General features: G+C 48.8%; 1 protein-coding gene across 1 annotated transcript in view; it reads left to right on the top strand.

Annotated features, from left to right (window-relative positions):
* The window catches only part of LOC129047196 (uncharacterized), a 155029-nt gene that overhangs the window by 35729 nt on the left and 101319 nt on the right, over positions 1 to 17981 (top strand). The window contains exons 13-20 of the mRNA XM_054534755.2: positions 201 to 345; positions 3180 to 3338; positions 4667 to 4791; positions 6489 to 6683; positions 12868 to 13023; positions 14206 to 14390; positions 15265 to 15447; positions 16502 to 16593. Coding sequence (XP_054390730.1) covers positions 201 to 345; positions 3180 to 3338; positions 4667 to 4791; positions 6489 to 6683; positions 12868 to 13023; positions 14206 to 14390; positions 15265 to 15447; positions 16502 to 16593 — 1240 coding nt within the window. The remainder of the gene's footprint in view (positions 1 to 200; positions 346 to 3179; positions 3339 to 4666; positions 4792 to 6488; positions 6684 to 12867; positions 13024 to 14205; positions 14391 to 15264; positions 15448 to 16501; positions 16594 to 17981) is intronic.

Here is a 17981-nt window from a genome sequence, read left to right on the forward strand (position 1 = left end):
AATTAGGCACGGTCAGTGAACCCCCTGCTACCTCCCACAACTGCACCACAGGTGAGTGTGTGTCGGGGAAGCCTCCCGCAGTAGGGACATCAGGACAACTGGGGCTAGGCAGCAGGTCCACCTGCTGGAGCCAGGGACATCATATTCCTGGGTGGAGGCAGGTGGGCCTTGGGTGATGGCCTTCCTTCTGCCCAAGCCAGCGATCGGTGCTCTCCCGTCTGTACCAATCACTGGAGGAGGATGCTGAGATCCGTATCAATGCCTACCTGGCCCTGATGAGATGCCCCAGTGAGGAGGTGTTTGCCCAGGTGCGGCGCACCCAGGCAGGCGAGCTCTCCACCCAGGGTGAGCCATGGGTATGTGTGTGGGAGGGGTGTGAGCAGGGATGGGGCTGGGAGGGCACCTCCTGAAGAGTGCAGGGGGTTTGAGAGCATCCTCTCCCTCCACCCCTTTGGTATCCTCCTGTCTTCTTGTTCCCCTGTTTCTCTACCACACTGTCTAGATAAGGGGCTATGTGTTCTTCCCTTCCCCACATAGCAAGTCCAGTCCCCATTCCGCCATTGGATGACTTTGGAGAAGTTGCTTCTCCTCTCTGGTCCTCAGTTCCGTCATCTGTAAAATGGGATGGGAATCAGTGAGGCCTCTTTTAGCTCTGGCCAGATCACGACGCAGTATCCTAAAGAGAGACCTAAGATAGAAGAGGGATGGTGTCGGCAAATCTCAGATCCCTGCTAGAGTGAGACAGTTCCCTTTATACAGGCAGCTAAACCCAAAGATGTAAATTCAAAAAAATAAGTTCAACTGATTGTTGAAAAATTTTCCATAATGCACAGTGGGGTGAGAGCCTGGAGCCTGAGAGCCCAGGTTGAAATCCCAGCTTCACCTCTTCCTTCGTGTATGCCTTTAGACAAGTAAGTAAACCTTTGTGAGCCTCCATTTCTGTACCTGTAAAATTGGGATAATGCTAGTACCTCCCTCACAGAGTGTTGCGAGCATAAAATGAGTTAATACACAAAGACATTTAGAAAGCATAGTAAGTGCCATATATGTGACTGTTGCTTTTAATGTTGTTATCACTACTGCTATTATTATTAATGCAGTGTAGCTATATAGTCAAAATTTTAAAGAATAGCAAGGGACAAATGGAAAATTAGTCTTCCTTCCTCTTCCCCCCAATATTTTCCTGTGTCTTGAAGATACACACTGTGAAGAGTTCTCCTGTGTATTACATCAGAACTTGTAATACATAGATAAACATACACATGTATCTCCTTAACAATAGCATCTCAGGATCATGTTCTACTTGCTGTTGTGCTCTTGGCTTTTTTGTTTTGTTTTGTTTTTTGAGACAGAGTCTCACTCTGTCGCCCAGCCTGGAGTGCAGTGGTGTGATCTTGGCTCACTGCGAGCTCTGCCTCCCGGGTTCATGCCATTCTCCTTCCTCAGCCTCCCAAATAGCTAGGACTACAGGCGCCCACCACCTCACCTGGCTAATTTTTTGTATTCTTTTAGTAGAGACAGGGTTTCACCATGTTAGCCAGGATGATCTCGATCACCTGACCTCATGATCTGCCCACCTCAGCTTCCCAAAGTGCTAAAGTGCTGGGATTACAGGCATGAGCCACTGTGCCCGGCCTTTTTTTTTTTTTTTTTTTTTTTTTTTGAGACAGAGTCTCACTCTGTCACCCAGGCTGCAGTGCAATGGCACGGTCGTGGCTCACTGCAACCTCTGCCTCCTGGGTTCAAGCAATTCCGCTGCCTCAGCCTCTTGAGTAGCTAGGATTACAGATGCGCACCACCATGCCTGGCTAATTTTTGTATTCTCTTAGTAGAGATGGTTTTGCCATGTGGGCCAGGCTGGTCTCAAACTCCTGACCTCAGGTGATCTGTCCACCTCAGCCTCCCAAAGTGCTTGGGATGACAGGGGTGAGCCTCTGGGTCCAGCCTGCTCCTTGCTGTTTGTCTTTAGCATGTCTAGGAGCTCATCTCTCATCTATAGCTCTTATAGACTCTCATCTGTGGCTGTTTCGCCAGAAGTTTGTGCTATAACCCATTTTACCAGTCTCCACTGATAGGCCTTTAGGCTGTTTCTGGTCTTTTGCCGTTAGAAGCAACAACCACAAACCTACCAACCTTTGGCCCTTGAATTAATCTCAGTTTAGGATAATTTCCCAGAAGATAAGTTGCCATGGTAAAGGGTATGTACATTTAAAAGTCTGATGTGATGTTGCTGAATTACATTCTGAAGAGATGGCACTATTGGAAGATACAGCTCTCTGCCTTGGCAGTTTCAGGCATGGGGTGTGATGTGTGCTAAACCCCTTCTCAGGGGATCAGCTGAGGGGCTCAGCCTCCACAGTGGCCCTGGGGTACCACCTGATGTATTGTCCAGTGGGAATAAGTGGGCACCTTACCCCTAAAAACCCACATTCTGCTCTATTCTGTGATAGATTGTTCCGGAAGCCCCTGACTGGACTTTCTAAGAGCCTGGGACAATGCAGGGAGGGTTGGGGGCTCCCTGTAGGACTCTAATATTCCCCACTGGACTCAGTCCCATGAGGCTTTCATTTGATCTTTATTCCTCCAGGGACCCTCATGGGTCACACGTCACCTTTTGTTGATCCTGAAATGTGCTTAGTCTTTTTAGGTCCAGGCTCTGCTTTTAACTGATCTTCCCAAAAAGCCCTGCAGGGTACTTTGTTAGTTCCTTTTTCAGATGAGAAAACTAAGGTTCCAAGAGCTGGAGTGACCATCTCAGGCCACACTGGTACATGGTAGAACTAGGATTTGAAATCAGGTCTGACTTCCCATTTTCACTGATGAGGAAACTGAGACTCAGAGAGGTAGAGGGACCACCCCGAGGTCACACAGCTTTTGAGCTTTGGGACTGGGTTCAGACTCAGGTCTGACTTTTGAGCCCATGACACCTTCCTTTCTCTTCTGGGAAGTGTGTCAGAATTCCATACACGGGCTAGATTTCCAAGTTCTGTTCAGGCACGACTTGTTGGCTGCTGTTTCTTGAGAGAAGATGTAGGTCTCTGTAGCCAGACTCCTGAGAAGCCCCTGTGTGTGGGAATTGCAGGACTGGGATGGGGGTCGGGAGAGTCTTTTCTCTGGACAGCGCCAGCTCCTGGCCATTTCCTCACGGCCCCTCCCTGCTGCCCATGACTCTATTCCAGTTGGTTCTTTTGTGTGGAGTCACCTCCTGCAGCTGCTGGAGACGCACGACCCCCTGAAACGGGCCCTCCGGGACACCCTCCCCAAGGACATCCTCAGCCGGGAGTTCCACCCAGAAATGTGGAAACACTCGTCCTATTCTGATGCCACCTTCCGATCAGGTATGGCCATCCTGGGCAGCCCCTGTCCTGCTCTGGGACCACAAAGGCTGGGGGACCCTGGAGCTCCAGCGGTTGAGAGCATGTGGATTAGACGTTGTGTCAAGTGGTCAAATATTTACATGCCAGTTGGGTGTGGTGGCTCAAACCTGTAATCCCAGCACTTTGGGAGGCTGAGGCAGGAGGATTGCTTGAGCCCAGGAGGTTGAGCCTGCAGTGAGTCATGATTGCACCACTGCACTCCAGCGTGGGTGACAGAGTGAGACCCAGTCTCAAAACAAAACAAAACAAAAAAAAATGAAAAAAAAAACTTACATGCTGCTTGTTCAAAAATATATTTGCAATATTTCCATAGCACCTGCTGCTTTTTTTGGAAGACAGAAGTCATATCAGTTATTTTATGGCATTCAACTGAATACTTATATCTTTTCTCTAAATTGGCTCTTTGTACCTTATATTTATGTTAAAAAGGAAATTATCTATCACTACCATTAATAGAAAGTCAACTTAACTCTCTGTAAAGAGAAGGTAGTCCTAAAAAGTGCTGTACACCCAGAGGCGGGTAATGAAACACTGAAGTTTATTTATTTATTTATTTATTTTTTTTGACACGGACTCTTGCCCTGTTGCCCAGGCTGGAGTACAGTTGCACAATCTCGTCTCACCGCAACCTCTGCCTCCAGGGTTCAAGTGATTCTTCTGTGTCAGCCTCCCGAGTAGCTGGGACTACAGGCACGCACCACAATGCCCGGCTAATTTTTGTATTTTTATTAGTAGAGATAGGGTTTCACCATGCTGGCCAGGCTGGTCTCAAATCCCTGGCCTCAAGTGATTTGCCTACCTTGGCCTCCCAAAGCTGAGATTACAGGCATGAGCCACTGTGCCTGGCCGAAACACTGTTTTATTAAATTCTCCTGGATTCTGTGGCTTGTTGAGGGCTGTGAATTGTGAGAAGTGTTTTTTCCTGTGTTAAGAGATTAGCCCCACACTGAGACTGCCTCTTTGTTGTAATTAAACAGAAAATAAAAAAGGGGATCTCTTTCAACCTAAGGCTCCAAAACTACCTCAGCCATTCTGGGAAGCCTGGAGTTGGGGGTTGGGTGCTCTGGGCACCTCCTCTCTGCCTGTCAGCAGAAGTGGGTGTGTGTGACTCTCTGTCCTGGACTCCCTCTGCTCTTGAAAAGGCTTAAGGCTGTTTCCCATCCTGGCCAGGGAGGGGTGGGAAGACACACCATGTGTCTGGCCCTGTCTCAGGCTATGGCCCTGTGGTAATAGCCAGACCCCACTCTGTGAGTGTACAGAATGTACTGATGTTTTTTTCTTACTCCTAGTGTCTGGCAGCCTGGGAGCCAACCTGGAGGGGACCCTTCTCTTCTCTCCTGCCTCTTTTCTTCCCCGTTCTGCCACAGTCAACCTGACCATCCACAGCATGGGCCGTGCCTTCAACCTTCTGGAGGTTAGAGGGGAGCCTTGCTGTAGCCTCTGCAGGGCCTCTCCTAGACTTCGGGCCAAAAATATCCCAGTGACTTACCTGTCTGTCCATCCATCCCTTGCCTCTATTGTTCAATCTCTTCCCCTAATATCTAGTCACCCACCCGCCCATAGATACGTCCATACGTCTATCAGTTCACCTACATGCCTCCATCCCTCCATCCCTCCCTTCCTCCCTTCCTGCTTCCATCTATCCACTTACCTGCTCATCTGTCCATCCGTCCATCCACCCACATCCCTCTCATTCATCTCGTCCATACACCCACCCATTATCCATTCATCCACCCACCCATCATCCATTCATCCAACTACCTACCCACCCACCCATCATCCATCCACCCACCCACCCACTCATCACCCACCCACCCATCATCCATTCACCCAACCACCCACTCACCCATCATCCATTCATCCAACCACCCACCCACCCATCATCCATTCATCCAACCACCCACCCACCCATCATCCATTCATCCAACTACCCACCCACCCACCCATCATCCATCCATCCATCCACCCACCCACCCACCCATCATTCATTCGCCCACCGACCCACCCACCCGCCATCCATCCACCCACCCATCATCTATCCAGCCATCATTCATCCATCTACCCATCCATCATCCATCCACCTATCTACCCACCCATCATCCATCTACCCATCTATCATCCATCCTTCCATCCATCCATCTATTCACTCAATCCATTTACCAAACCACCCACCCACCCATCCATCCATTCACTTATTCATCTCTCCACCCGCCTACCCATCCATGGACATACCCACCCTCCCATCTGTCCATCTGTGTGTCCATCCAGCCGTGTAATTTTCCATCCATCTCTGTCTACTGTCTCACCTACCCATCTATTCATCTGTTCTCCCACTCATCCATCTTTCATCCTCTGAGTCACACATCCATCTATTATCCATCCATCCACTCACCAGTCATTGCCAACGGCTGGTCTCTGGTCTTCTCTGAAAATGATATCAGAGATGTCTGGATGGAAAGAAGGAGGAAAGAATGAATAGATGGAAGGAGAGTGGTCTATAAGAAAGGAAAAGCAGATGGACGGATAGGACTAAGGATGGATAGAACAAAGGAAAGAAAAGATGGAAGGTGGAGAGGCAGATGGATGGATGGATGGGAAGGACGAAAGGATAGGTGAACAGAGGGGTGCGTGGAGGGGCAGATGAAGACAGTGGGGACAGAAGGAAGGATCCATTTATTTACCTATCAAATTTTGAGAACCCCCCCCTCCAGGGGAGGTCGTGCAGGTGCCTAGTGATTGATACATGAGCCCTTGCCCTCATCCTGGGTCTTTCGAGGAAGACACATATTCCGAGTATATTGTGTGGGGCAGAGGAGGTGAGAAGAGAGTGACATGGGAATTCAGGGAGGGCTTCCCAGAGGTGATGACATTTGACCCAAGCCTTAAAGAATTGGCAAGAATTCTGCCGTGTGGCATCTACCAAGCAGATACAGAGAGAGTGGTGGATTTCCTAAGGTTGTGTCCCTGAACCTAAGCCCAGGTGGACACCAGGGAGCCTGGAGTACCCTGCTCAAGCCTTCTGGGTCCCCCATTCATATCCCCAGCCTAACAGCTCATCATCATCCCTGTGACTGAATTGTTTCTCCCTGAGCCCCTGGCTTCCCTTCCCAGCTTGGGCTCCGGCTGGAAAATGCTGAGGAAATTGCTCACAGGCTGTTTGGCAGGAAGTCATTTTGGGGTCAGGAAGCCGGGAGAGAGCCCGAGCCAGAGAAGCCCCCAGGGCCAGAACCAGGGCCTGCACCACAGCCAGCCAGCCCCGAGTGTCCAGGAGACAGAGAGAGAAGGATGAGAGACCTACAGCAGAAGGTAAGGGAGGTGGCAACACCCACTGTACTCCCCCAGGCAGGCCCACCCTGCTTCATGCTTGGACTTTTGAACCTGAGACTTGGGTGTCTGTGAACTCTGACTCTGCCTCCTCCTTACAGAATTAAGTGGCTGGTTCAAATTTGAGTAGTCAACTGGTAGCTGGCTTTATTTGGAAAAACTGTTGCTTGAAATAGATCCTATGCATGGAAAAGTCCCTAAGTTGTAAGTGTACAGCCTGCCTGTCCACCACCTCAACACACCCATGTCACCAGCAGCCAGACCATCTTCAGCTCCCAGCCTCCCTTTTGTCCTCCTGTTCTTGTTAATACCCATCCTTTACCAGGGGTAACCACTCTTCCGACTTCTGGCAGCATTAATTTGTTCTACTTTTTAAAAAGGAACTTTGTTGAGGTCTAATTGACACACGGTGAACACTAGTACATGGTTAAGGTGTACAATTTGATACATTGTCACCCATGTACACACTCATGAGATCATCACCATGATAAAGCTAATGAACATACCCATCATCCCCAAAAGTCTCTTCCAGATCCTTGATAATCCCTTCCTCCGGCCGGGCGCGGTGGCTCATGCCTGTAATCCCAGCACTTTGGGAGGCTGAGGCGGGCGGATCACGAGGTCAGGAGATCAACACCATCCTGGCTTACGTGGTGAAACCTCGTCTCTACTAAAAATACAAAAAATTAGCTGGGTGTGGTGGTGGGTGCCTGTAGTCCCAGCTGCTTGGGAGGCTGAGGCAGGAGAATGGTGTGAACCCAGGAGGCGGAGCTTGCAGTGAGCCGAAATCACGCCACTGCACTCCAGGCTGGGCGACAGAGCAAGACTCTGTCTCAAAAATAAAAATAAAAAAATCCCTTCCTCCTGCTTCTCCTCTGTCCCCAGAAACTAGTGAGAGGCTTTCTGTCACCATAGACTTGTTTGCATTTTCTAGAATATTATGTAGATCACACAACATGTCTTTTTTTTTTTTTTTTTTTTTTTTTTTTTTTTTTTTTTGGGACGGTCTCACTCTGTCACCCAAGCTGGAGTGCAGTGGCATGATCTTGGCTCATTGCAACCTTTGCCCCCCAGGCTCAAACAATCCTTCCACCTCAGCTTCCAGAGTAGCTGGGACTATAGGCATGTGCCATCATGCCTATCTAGTTTTTTTTAAAAAAAATGTTGTAGAGACAAGGTCTCACTATGTTGCCCAGGCTGGTATCAACCTCCTGGGCTCAAGCAGTCCTCCTGCCTTGGCCTCCCCAAGTGCTGGGATTACAGGTGTGAGCCACTGCACTTGCCAACATGTCCTTTTTTAAAAAAAGCACGTACTCTTTTTTTGTTTGGCTTCTTTTATTCAGCATAATTATTCTGAGACTCACCCATGCTACAGGTTATAACATAGTTTCTTTCTTTTTATTGCTAAATGGTATTCCATTGTATAGATATACCACAGTTTGTTTCTCCATTCACCTGTTGATCGACATTCGAGTTGTTTCCAGGGTTTGGCTATTAAAAATAAAGCTGCTATGAATATTTGTGTACAAGTCTTTAGGCATATGCTTTTGTTTCTCTTGAATAATTAGTAGGTGTGGCTGGATCATATGGTAGGTGTATGTTTAAATTTTTCTAAAGCTGCTAAACCATTCTTCCAAGTGGTTGTACTATTTTTGCATTCCCACCAGCAGTGTGTGAGAGTTCCAGTTTCTCCACATCCTCACCAACACTTGATATGGTTAGACTTTTTAATTTTAGCCATTCCAATAATGCGTTGTAGTATCTCGTGGCTTTAATTTGCATTTCCCTAATGACTAATGGCACTGATAATCTTTTCACGTGCTCATTTGCTATTGTACGTCTTCTTTGGTCAAATGTACATTCAAATCTGTTGCTCATCTTATTTTGTTGGCTTGTTTTCTTATTACTGAGTTTTGAGAATTCTTTCTATATTCCAGAAACAAGTTGTTGATTTTTTCTTTTTTTTTTTTTTTTTTGAGTTGAGGTCTGGTTCTGTCATGCAGGCTGGAGTGCAGTGGTGTGATCATAGCTCACTGCAACCTTGACCTGCTGGGCTCAAGTGATCTTCCAGCCTCAGCCTCCTGAGTAGCTGGGACTATAGGCAGTACTGCCACACCTGGCTAAGTTTTTTTGTCTTTTTGTTGAGATGGGGTCTCACTGTGTTGCCCAGGCTGATCTTGAAGTCCTGACCTCAAGTGATCCTCCTGCCTTAGCCTCCCAAAGTGCTGGGATTACAGGTGTGACCCACCACACCTGACCAGAAACAAGTTCTTCATCAGATGTGTAACTCAGAAATATTTTCTCCCAGTCTGTGGTGTTTCTTTTTGTTCTTACAATGGTGTCTTCCAAAAAATAGGAGGGAGTCTTAATTTTCATGAAGTCAAGTTTATTAGTTTCTTTGGCTGATAGAGCTTTGACTGTTACAGCTCAGAAATTTTTGCCTGATGGGATGTTACAGAGATTCTCACAGGACCTTCTGCAGACCTCCGAGCACGCTCTCTGTTCAGCTCTCTCATCTCTGGCATCCTGTCCTGCAGAGTCCAGCTGCCAGGGTCTCCCCATACCCCTAGCTCCTCAGTTCAGGGAGTCCCCCGGCTCAGCCTCCATTCCCCCTCCTTGCACCACAGCCTGGACACTGTCTCCAGGCGGGAAGCTGGGCTCATCTTGCTTGTTTACATCTCTTGGGGTTCATCGTCTTGGGTTGCCTGATGTCTGTGTCTTGGGAACCATTGTTGAGCCTGTGTCATCTGGGTTACCAGCTGCTCCACATGGGAGGTTGAACCCAGTCTTCATTATTCCAGTTTGGTTGGCAGTAGAGGTCACATCCAGTTCATTTTGTAAACTTTTTATAAATGGAATCATTCACCGTATACTCCTTTTTTTTTTTAAGAGATGAAATTCTCATATGTAAAAATAACCATTTTAAAGTGAGCAATTGGCCGGGCATGGTGGCTCATGTCTGTAATCCCAGCACTTTGGGAGGCCAAGGTGGGTGGATAACTTGAGCTCAAGAGTTCGAGACCAGCCGGGTCAACATAGTGATACCCTGTCTCTACTAAAGACACAAAACAATCTGCTGGGCATGGTGGTGTGCGCCTGTAATCTCAGATATTCTGGAGGCTGAGTCAGGAGAATCACTTAAAACCGGGAGGCAGAGGTTGCCGAGAGCCAAGATAGCACCACTGCACTCCAGCCTGGGTGACAGAGCGAGACCCTGTCTCAAAAAAATAAAAATGAAAAATCGAATAGGGCTGGGTGCCTTGGCTCATGCCTGCAATCCCAGCACTTTGGGAGGCTGAGGTGGGCGGATTGCCTGAGATGAGGTGTTCTAGACCAGCCTGGCCAACATGGTGAAACCCCATCTCTACTAAAAATACAAAAATTAGCCAGGTGTGGTGGCAGGCGTTTATAATCCCACCTACTCAAGAGACTGAGGTAGGAGAATCGCTTGAACCCAAGAGGCAGAGGTTGCAGTGAACCAAGATTGCACCATTGCACTCCAGCTTGGGCGGCAAGAGTGAGACTTCATCTCAAAAAAAAAGAGTGAACAATTCCATGGTATTTAGTACATTCACCATGTTTGCCACCACCACTTCTGTCTGGTTCCAGAACATTTTTATCACCCCCAAAAGAGACACTGCACCCATGAAAGAGTCACTCCCCAGCAGCCCCTCCTCCTAGCGTCCAACAGCCACCAACTTGCTTCCTTTCTCTATGGATTTACCTCTTCTGGATATTTCATGTAAATGGAACCATATAATATGTGACCTTTGTGTCTGGCTTCTTCCTCTTAGCCTAGTGTTTTTGAAGTTCACCCACATTGTAGCATAGCTCAGTACTCCATTCCTATCTAAGGTCAAGTCATATTTCATTGTATGAATGTACCACATGTGTTTATCCATTCATTCACTGATGGACATTTGGGTTGTTTCTGCCTTTTTGTGACTGAATAGTGCTGCTCCTGTACTTCCTTTTGTGTCTGACTTTGGTTTAAAATTGGTGAGATTTCTCTATACTGTGGTGTGTACTTATAATTTGTTCCTTTTCATAGCTGCATAGTATATTCCATTGTGTGAACAAACAACAATTTCTGTATCCATCAGTTGCTGGCTGATACATACAGTGCTATGAAGACTCTTGGGCCTGCCTTCTTAGGGAACGTGTGTATTCATACCTGTCGGGCGTACACCTAGGAGTGAAATTGCTTAGTCTTAGGGTGTATATATCTTTAGCCTACTTTTTCTCTTCTTACTGTCACTTGAGTGTTTTCTTACTAGAAGCTCACCATTCGTAGGTATTTTAATATTCATCCTATGGGTAGGGACCACAGTTTACATAACCATTTTGTCATTGATGGAGTTTTAGATTATTGACAACATTTTGCTCCTATAAAATGTCATTGCCATGTACATCTGATAGTGACCAAGGTGGATGGTTGGGGCGTTGGTTCACTTGGTTACATGTTTCCTAACCACCAAGTGTAAACCTGGGGCTTGGGAACAGCAGGGCAATAATCCTTGCTGTTAAAAGCATCTTGGACTAGAGCTGGGGGCAGCAAGAGACTTGAAAGAGGGAGGTCGGCTAGATATAAACAGTTTTTCTTAGAATGCACAATTCCCTTTGTCTGTTATTTTCTCGCTTTTCCTAGAGACTCACATCCCGAGAAACATTGTGCATGAGCGCAATGATGAGTGGCAGCAGATACTTGGCCTCAGTATCGGAGAGACAATAGGGAGTGGTGGGGACTGTGGCAGACAGAGGAAGCCCATGGCCCAGCTAAAGTGGCAGCCACTGCTCAGCTCTGGTTCCTTGTTGCCCCTTGTTGTGGGGAGGGTGGGCAGCCCGATGTTTCTCTTTATAGAGAAGCCAGAGAGCTGGGTTTTATATAAAATCTCCCAATTTCCAAATTCAATTTATAAAGAACATACGTGGCATGAAAAACAATCAAAGACTAAAAAACTGCCATGAACCAGAGACCAGGGAGATACGGCAACGAGATGCAGTGGGGTTTGCTGGATTGGATCTCAGGACGGAAAGAGGATATTAATGGAAAAACTGGTGAAATGTAAATGAACTCTGGAGTTGAGTTGATAGAAACATACCAATGTTGGTTTGTTAGTTTGCACCATGCATCCTGGTGATGTAAGATGTTAACAATGGGGAAATCAGTTGAAGGATACATGGAGTTTGAACTCTCTGTACTGTCTTTGCAAATTTTCTTTTTTTCTTTTCTTTTCTTTTTTTCAGAGACAGGGTCTTGCTCTGTCTGTTGTCCAGGCTGGAGTGTAGTGGCATGATCATAGCTCACTGCAGCCTTGATCAAACTCCTGGGCTCAAGTGATCCTCCCACCTCAGCTTCCCAAGTAGCTGAAACTACAGGCGGGTGCCACCATACCCGGCTTTTTTTTTTTTTAAATTTTTTAGAGACAGGGTCTCGATATGCTGTCCAGGCCGGTCTTAAACTCCTGGCCTCAAGCGATCCTCTTTTCTTGGCCTCCCAAGTGCTGGAACTAGAGGCATGAGCTACCATTCCAAGCCAGTTTTCAACTTTTCCATAAATCTAAAATTATCCTAAAATAAAACCTTCATGAAAACATACACACACTCTCAGCATTGGGCACTACTGTGCAAGTCAGAGAAAACACATCTGGGGTTGGGATTTGGTTCATGCTCTAGGAGTTTTGCAAGCCTCATCTGGACCCCACAAGTTCTTGACCTTTCTCTTCAGACCCTTCCGCCTCCCAAAGTACAGGCACTTTGCCCTGTGTATTAGTTCGTTTTCATGCTCCTGATAAAGATATACCAGAGATTGGGCAATTTATGAAAGAAAGAAATGTAATAGATTTATAGTTCCAAGTGGCTGGGGAGGCCTCAAAATCATGGTGAAAGGCAGGGAGAGGAAGTCACGTCTTACATGGATGACAGCAGGCAAAGAAAGAGCTTGTGCAGAGAAACTCCCATTTTTAAAATCATAGGATCTCCTGAGCCCCATTCACTATCACGCTAACAGCACGGGAAGGACCCGCCCCCGTGATTCAGTCTTCTCATAGGGTCCTTCCCACAGCATGTGGGAATTATGGGAGCTACAAGATGAGATTTGGGTGGGGACACAGCCAAACCATATCACTCTGCTAACCCTGACTCCATTCTTTGTGACCTCCCCCAGGTGACCCAGAGGCATGGGGCCCGGCAGGCTCTGCGATGCAAGCTGAGCATGAAGGTGCTGGGGCAGGAGCTGAGCTTTGTGAACTGCGGAGCCACGGGGAGTCACGTGAACCACTGGTCCCTGAACCTGGCCGAGCTCGCCATCAAGCTCATGAAGGTAGCTCCTGCCTGCCCCTGTCCATGCCATCTGCCCTGTGACACTTTGGCAAAGCACTTAAGGGCATGAAATTTGGAGCCAGGCTGCCCAGGGTCAAATCCCAGCTCTTTCGTTTACCTCCTCGAAGCTGTTGATTCACTTACCACGGCCTTAGTTTCTGCATCTGTGAAATGGGATAATAAATAAAAAATAACAAAATATCTGGCTGGGCGAAGTGGCTCACGCCTGTAATCCCAGCACTTTAGGAGCCTGGGGCAGGTGGATCACCTGAGATCAGCAGTTTGAGACCAGCCTGGCCAACATGGTGAAACCCTGTCTTTACTGAAAACACAAAAATTAGCCGGGCATGGTGGCAGGCATCTGTAGTCCCAGCTCTTCGGGAGGCAGAGGCGGGAGTATCGCTTGAACTCGGGAGGCAGATGTTGCAGCAAGCCAAGACTGCACCACTGCACTCCAGCCTGGGTGACAGAGCGAGACACTGTCTCAAAACAAAAAAACAGAATATCCATTCATAGAGCAATTGTATTAAAGGAACTAATGTGGTGAAAATGCAGCAGGGTGCTTTCAGCTTGCCCGGTGCATACTAACTGCCTAGAATCTTAGGGAGGATCCACGTTCCTCCCCACCTGACTGAACCTGACCCCTGACCTTTTCTCATAAGCAAACTGCCTGGGTTCATACCTAGCTCCATCCCTTTCTAGTTACCGGGACTTGGTGGGACATTTATCTTTGTGGCCTCAGTTTTCTCATCTAGAAAGTGGGATCATGTGCCCTCTGAGGACAAATGAAATCTCTTGTGCTCAGTACTCAGAGGGCTCCTGGCCCACAGCAGGGGTGGCCACGTGTCCCCTTATGGTTTGTTTGTTTCTTTTTTTGAGATGGAGTCTTGCTGTGTTGCCCAGGCTGGAGTGCAGTGGCGCAGTCTCAGCTCACTGTAACTTCTGCCCCCCCGGTTCAAGCAACTCTCCTGCCTCAGCCTCCCAAGTGGCTGGGATTACAGTCATGCATCACCACACCTGGATAATTTTTGTATTTTTAGTAGTGACGGGGTTTCCCCATGTTGGCCAGGCTGATCTCGAACTCCTGGGCTCAAGTGATCCACCCGCCTCGGCCTCCCAAAGTGCTGGGATTACAGGCGTGAGCCACCGCGCCCGGCCACCCCTTATTGTTTCTTGGCTGCAGAGGCAGGAGGTGCAGATGAACCGGAGGCTGAGCCTGGCCGCAGAGGAGCTGGTCTTTCCCACGGTGTCTGGCCTTCCTGCCCGGCTGACCCTAAACGCCTCGGCTGCCATCAGCATCCGGGTCCGAGGAACCGCTGACTTCCAGCAGCGCTCGGATTTCTCTGTGAATGGTTATGTCAAGCCCAGGTATCTAGCTCCTGGGAGCTGGCACAGGTTAGGTGGTGGGATCCCATCCCTACAGAGGGCTGCAGAGGCCTGGGTGACATCCATATGGGCAAGAGATGATCTCTATTCTGCAGAACACCTGTGCCAAGAGACTGTGTGCAGAGATACTGGGTGGTTAGATCCACTTTACAGGTGGGAAGGCTGAGGCTCAGAGAGGTCCGGTCACGTGTTCAAGGTCACACCGCAGTGCGAGGTGGCTGGCAACAACCCTATGCCCCTCCATCCACCCCACCCAGAAGGGAGGAGAGGAGCTAGCCTTGAGCTCACTGAACTCGTGGGACCCCCTCCCGACCAACGAAGCCTGGTGCTGCTTATTCCCACTGACAGATGAAGAAACCAAGGTTCAAGGCGAGGACACTGACAGCCTGGGGCCACATAGCGCCAGAGCAGAATGTGTGCAATATCTTGTCCGATTTTGGAACCTGTCATGGTGCTGCTGAGCATCTGTCCCCAGCCCCTCAGCAGAGCTGTCCTTGGGCCCTGGGTTTGACATGGGGAATGTGGATGCCCTAGGCTGGGTGCTCTCTGGCGTGAAGAGCCTGGGCTGGGACTTAGACACCCGGGGTTCACGTGTCCCAGCCGCATGCTTTGTCCCAGTCATGGAACCTAGGCAGGTGCTTTCACCTCTCTGAGCCTCAGTTTCCCCATCCGTAAGAGGGATTAGTGCAGGTGAGGACTGGAAAGTGCTTGGTGCATGTACAGCCTCTGGGTGGCTGTGGTGGCAGTGGTGGAGGGGCTGCTGTGGCTCAGGAGTGCAGGGGGCTGCTGGGGGTGGCAGGTGGGGTATGTGGCCCCAGGGCCCTTGGGATGCAGCTGGTACATGCCTGTCCCTCAGTGCCCTGCTCCAGATCTCGGCTCAGATGGGCACAGCGGGTGCCCTGGGGCAGGCCGGGCTGAGATGGGTGACCAGCGTCCGCGGTGCCGCCAGCCTGGATGGCGGGATCCAGGTGCAGAAAGGCCGGGACCTTAAGGTGCATCTCAACGCGCCCAAGGAGACCGTGGAGCTGCTCAGCTTCAGGTGGGTGCCCAGTGCCAGCAGGAAGGGAACCATGAGCGCGAGGGTGCAGGTGAGCAGGTGTGTGGTGTGTGTGCGTGCATGCATGCATGTGAGTGTGTGATCACATGTCTGCGTGTGTGCATGGGGATGTGCATGGGTGTGGATGTGACATTAGTATGCATGTGTGTTAGTATGCGCACCCATGAGCCTGTGTCTGAGTACACATGATCAGACATATGAGAGTGCATGTGAGCTGCTGTGTGCATGAGGGTGTGTCCGTGAGCATGTCAGTGAGGAGTGAGTGTGTTGTGGGAGTGCTTGTGTGTCCACGAGCATGTGTGTGTGTTGACTGTGAAGGGTGGGTGTGTCTGACAGGGACCGTGGGCAGCTGAGAGGTGAGAGCTGGAGAACTTTCAGACCCCTCACCTCTTTCCTGGAGTCCCTCTGGGGCATGCTTGTCTGTGACCCCTAGGGAGGTGACTCTTGGAGAGGGGCAATTTTAGAGGGAGTGAGAGTCCAGGCTGCCCCACCTACCCGCATTCTTTCCCTTGTCCTGCCCCATGGGGGCTCTGCCCATCTCCCTCCTCCCTCCTCGCATCTGCCCCTGTTCCCTGCCCCTCACTCACTGTCCCCCTCTATCCTGACCCCCTCCCACCAGCCTTCTTTCCATGTTCCTAAAGCAGCCAACTTGTTCCTACCCCAGGGCCTTTGCACCTGCTGTGTCCTCTGTCTGGAACAATAGCTCCTTCTCATCCTTTGGATTTCTGCTCAAAAGTTACCTCTGCAGAGAACTCCCCCTGCCCCAGCTAGAGGAGGCCCTGCTCTATCCCCGAGACAGCCCTGTGCCATGCTGTCCTCCGTGTGGGTTTCTCACAGCACTTGTCACTGTCTGTGGTCCTCAGCATCTGTCCCTGTGTCCATGGAGTGTCACCCCACCAGCGTGTGCACTGCCCAAAGGCTGGCCCTGCTCAGGGTAGAATTTGCCCCTGTGCCAAGCTCTGGCAGCTCAAGGTGTTACTTGTCTAATGAATGAATGAAAATGACACGTCTGACACTGTCCTCTTTCCCTACCCAGCTCTCAGCTGTACCTCATCACCAGGGATGGCGTGAGGAGCCTCAGACATGTCCCTGGCCCTTCTGAGGTCCAGTCCTGTACTGGTGAGGAAGGTAGGCAGCAGGGCCTCCATGCCATCGTACCAAGGTGGGCATCCCAGGGTTGAAGGGAAAAATGCCGGCTCCAGATCCCACAGTTGCTCTTCTGCCCTAAAAGTATTCATATTCTGCAAACCAAAAAGTATCTGAGACAGGTTTCAATCAATTTAAACGTTTACTTTGCCAAGGTTAAGGACATGCTTGGAAATAAAGGAACACAAATCCACAGAGCAATCTGTTGTCTATGCCTTTTTCCAGAGATGATTCTGAAAGCTTCAATATTTATTTATTTATTTATTATTTTTATTTTACTTTAAGTTCTGGGATACATGTGCAGAACATGCAGGTTTGTTACATAGGTATACATGTGCCATGGTGGTTTGCTGCATCCATCAACCCATCATCTAGGTTATAAGCCCCGCATGCATTAGGTATTTGTCCTAATGCTCTCTCTCCCTTTGTTTAAAGGGGAAAAGCGGGCTGGAGGGGAAAGAGGGAGGGTATGGTCACATGACTGAATCTACAGGCTGCAAGGGAAAAGGAACAGGGAAGGGAATAGTCACTTACATACTCGTACTTGCTCAATAAATCAACACTTTACATAAGATAAGGTGAACATAGAATAGCTGCGCAAATATTTAACCTTTTATCTGTAGCTACCTGCTTAGGAACAAAAGAAAAGGCAGCTTCTTGCATGACTCAGCTTCCAGATTAATTTTTTCCTTTTGGCATAGCAAATTGGGATCCCCAGATGGTACTTTTATTATTATTATTGAGACAGGGTCTCTGTCGCCCAGACCGGAGTGCAATGGTGCAATCATGGCTCACTGCAGCCTCCATCTGCCCAAGCTCAAGTGATCCTCCCATCTCAGCCTCCTGAGTAGCTGGGACTACAGGCACTCGCCGCCCTGCCCAGCTAATTTTTTTTTGTTGTTGTATTTTGTAGAGACAGGGTTCCACCATGTTATCCAGGCTGGTCTCAAACTCCTGGGCTTAAGTGATCCACCTGCCTGGGCTTCTCAAAATAATGGGATTACAGGCATGAGCCGCTGCACCCAACTTCATTTTCCTTTACCAACCACTTCAGTCAATGATAATGCTTCTAGAATTCTACCCTATAAAAGCAAACCAAAATCACTTAAAAATGCTCTGCACAAAGATGTTCGTTGCATCATTATTTAGAACAAAAAATAGGAAGCAACTCAAATATTCCAGAGTAGGCAAAATAGCTAATTATAAAGGCCAGTGAGCTAAGGGCAGGTTCTTATATTAAGTGGCTAAAAAGAGTCAAAAGAACAATATCTCATATCATGAAAACTTCATGAAATTGAAATTTCAGTGTCCAGAAATAAAGTGGTATGGGAACGCAGCACACCCCCTTCATTTGCATATCACCTGTAGCC

The sequence above is a fragment of the Pongo abelii genome, chromosome 18 (genome assembly GCF_028885655.2).
Source record: "Pongo abelii isolate AG06213 chromosome 18, NHGRI_mPonAbe1-v2.0_pri, whole genome shotgun sequence".
NCBI classification, from domain to species: domain Eukaryota; kingdom Metazoa; phylum Chordata; class Mammalia; order Primates; family Hominidae; genus Pongo; species Pongo abelii.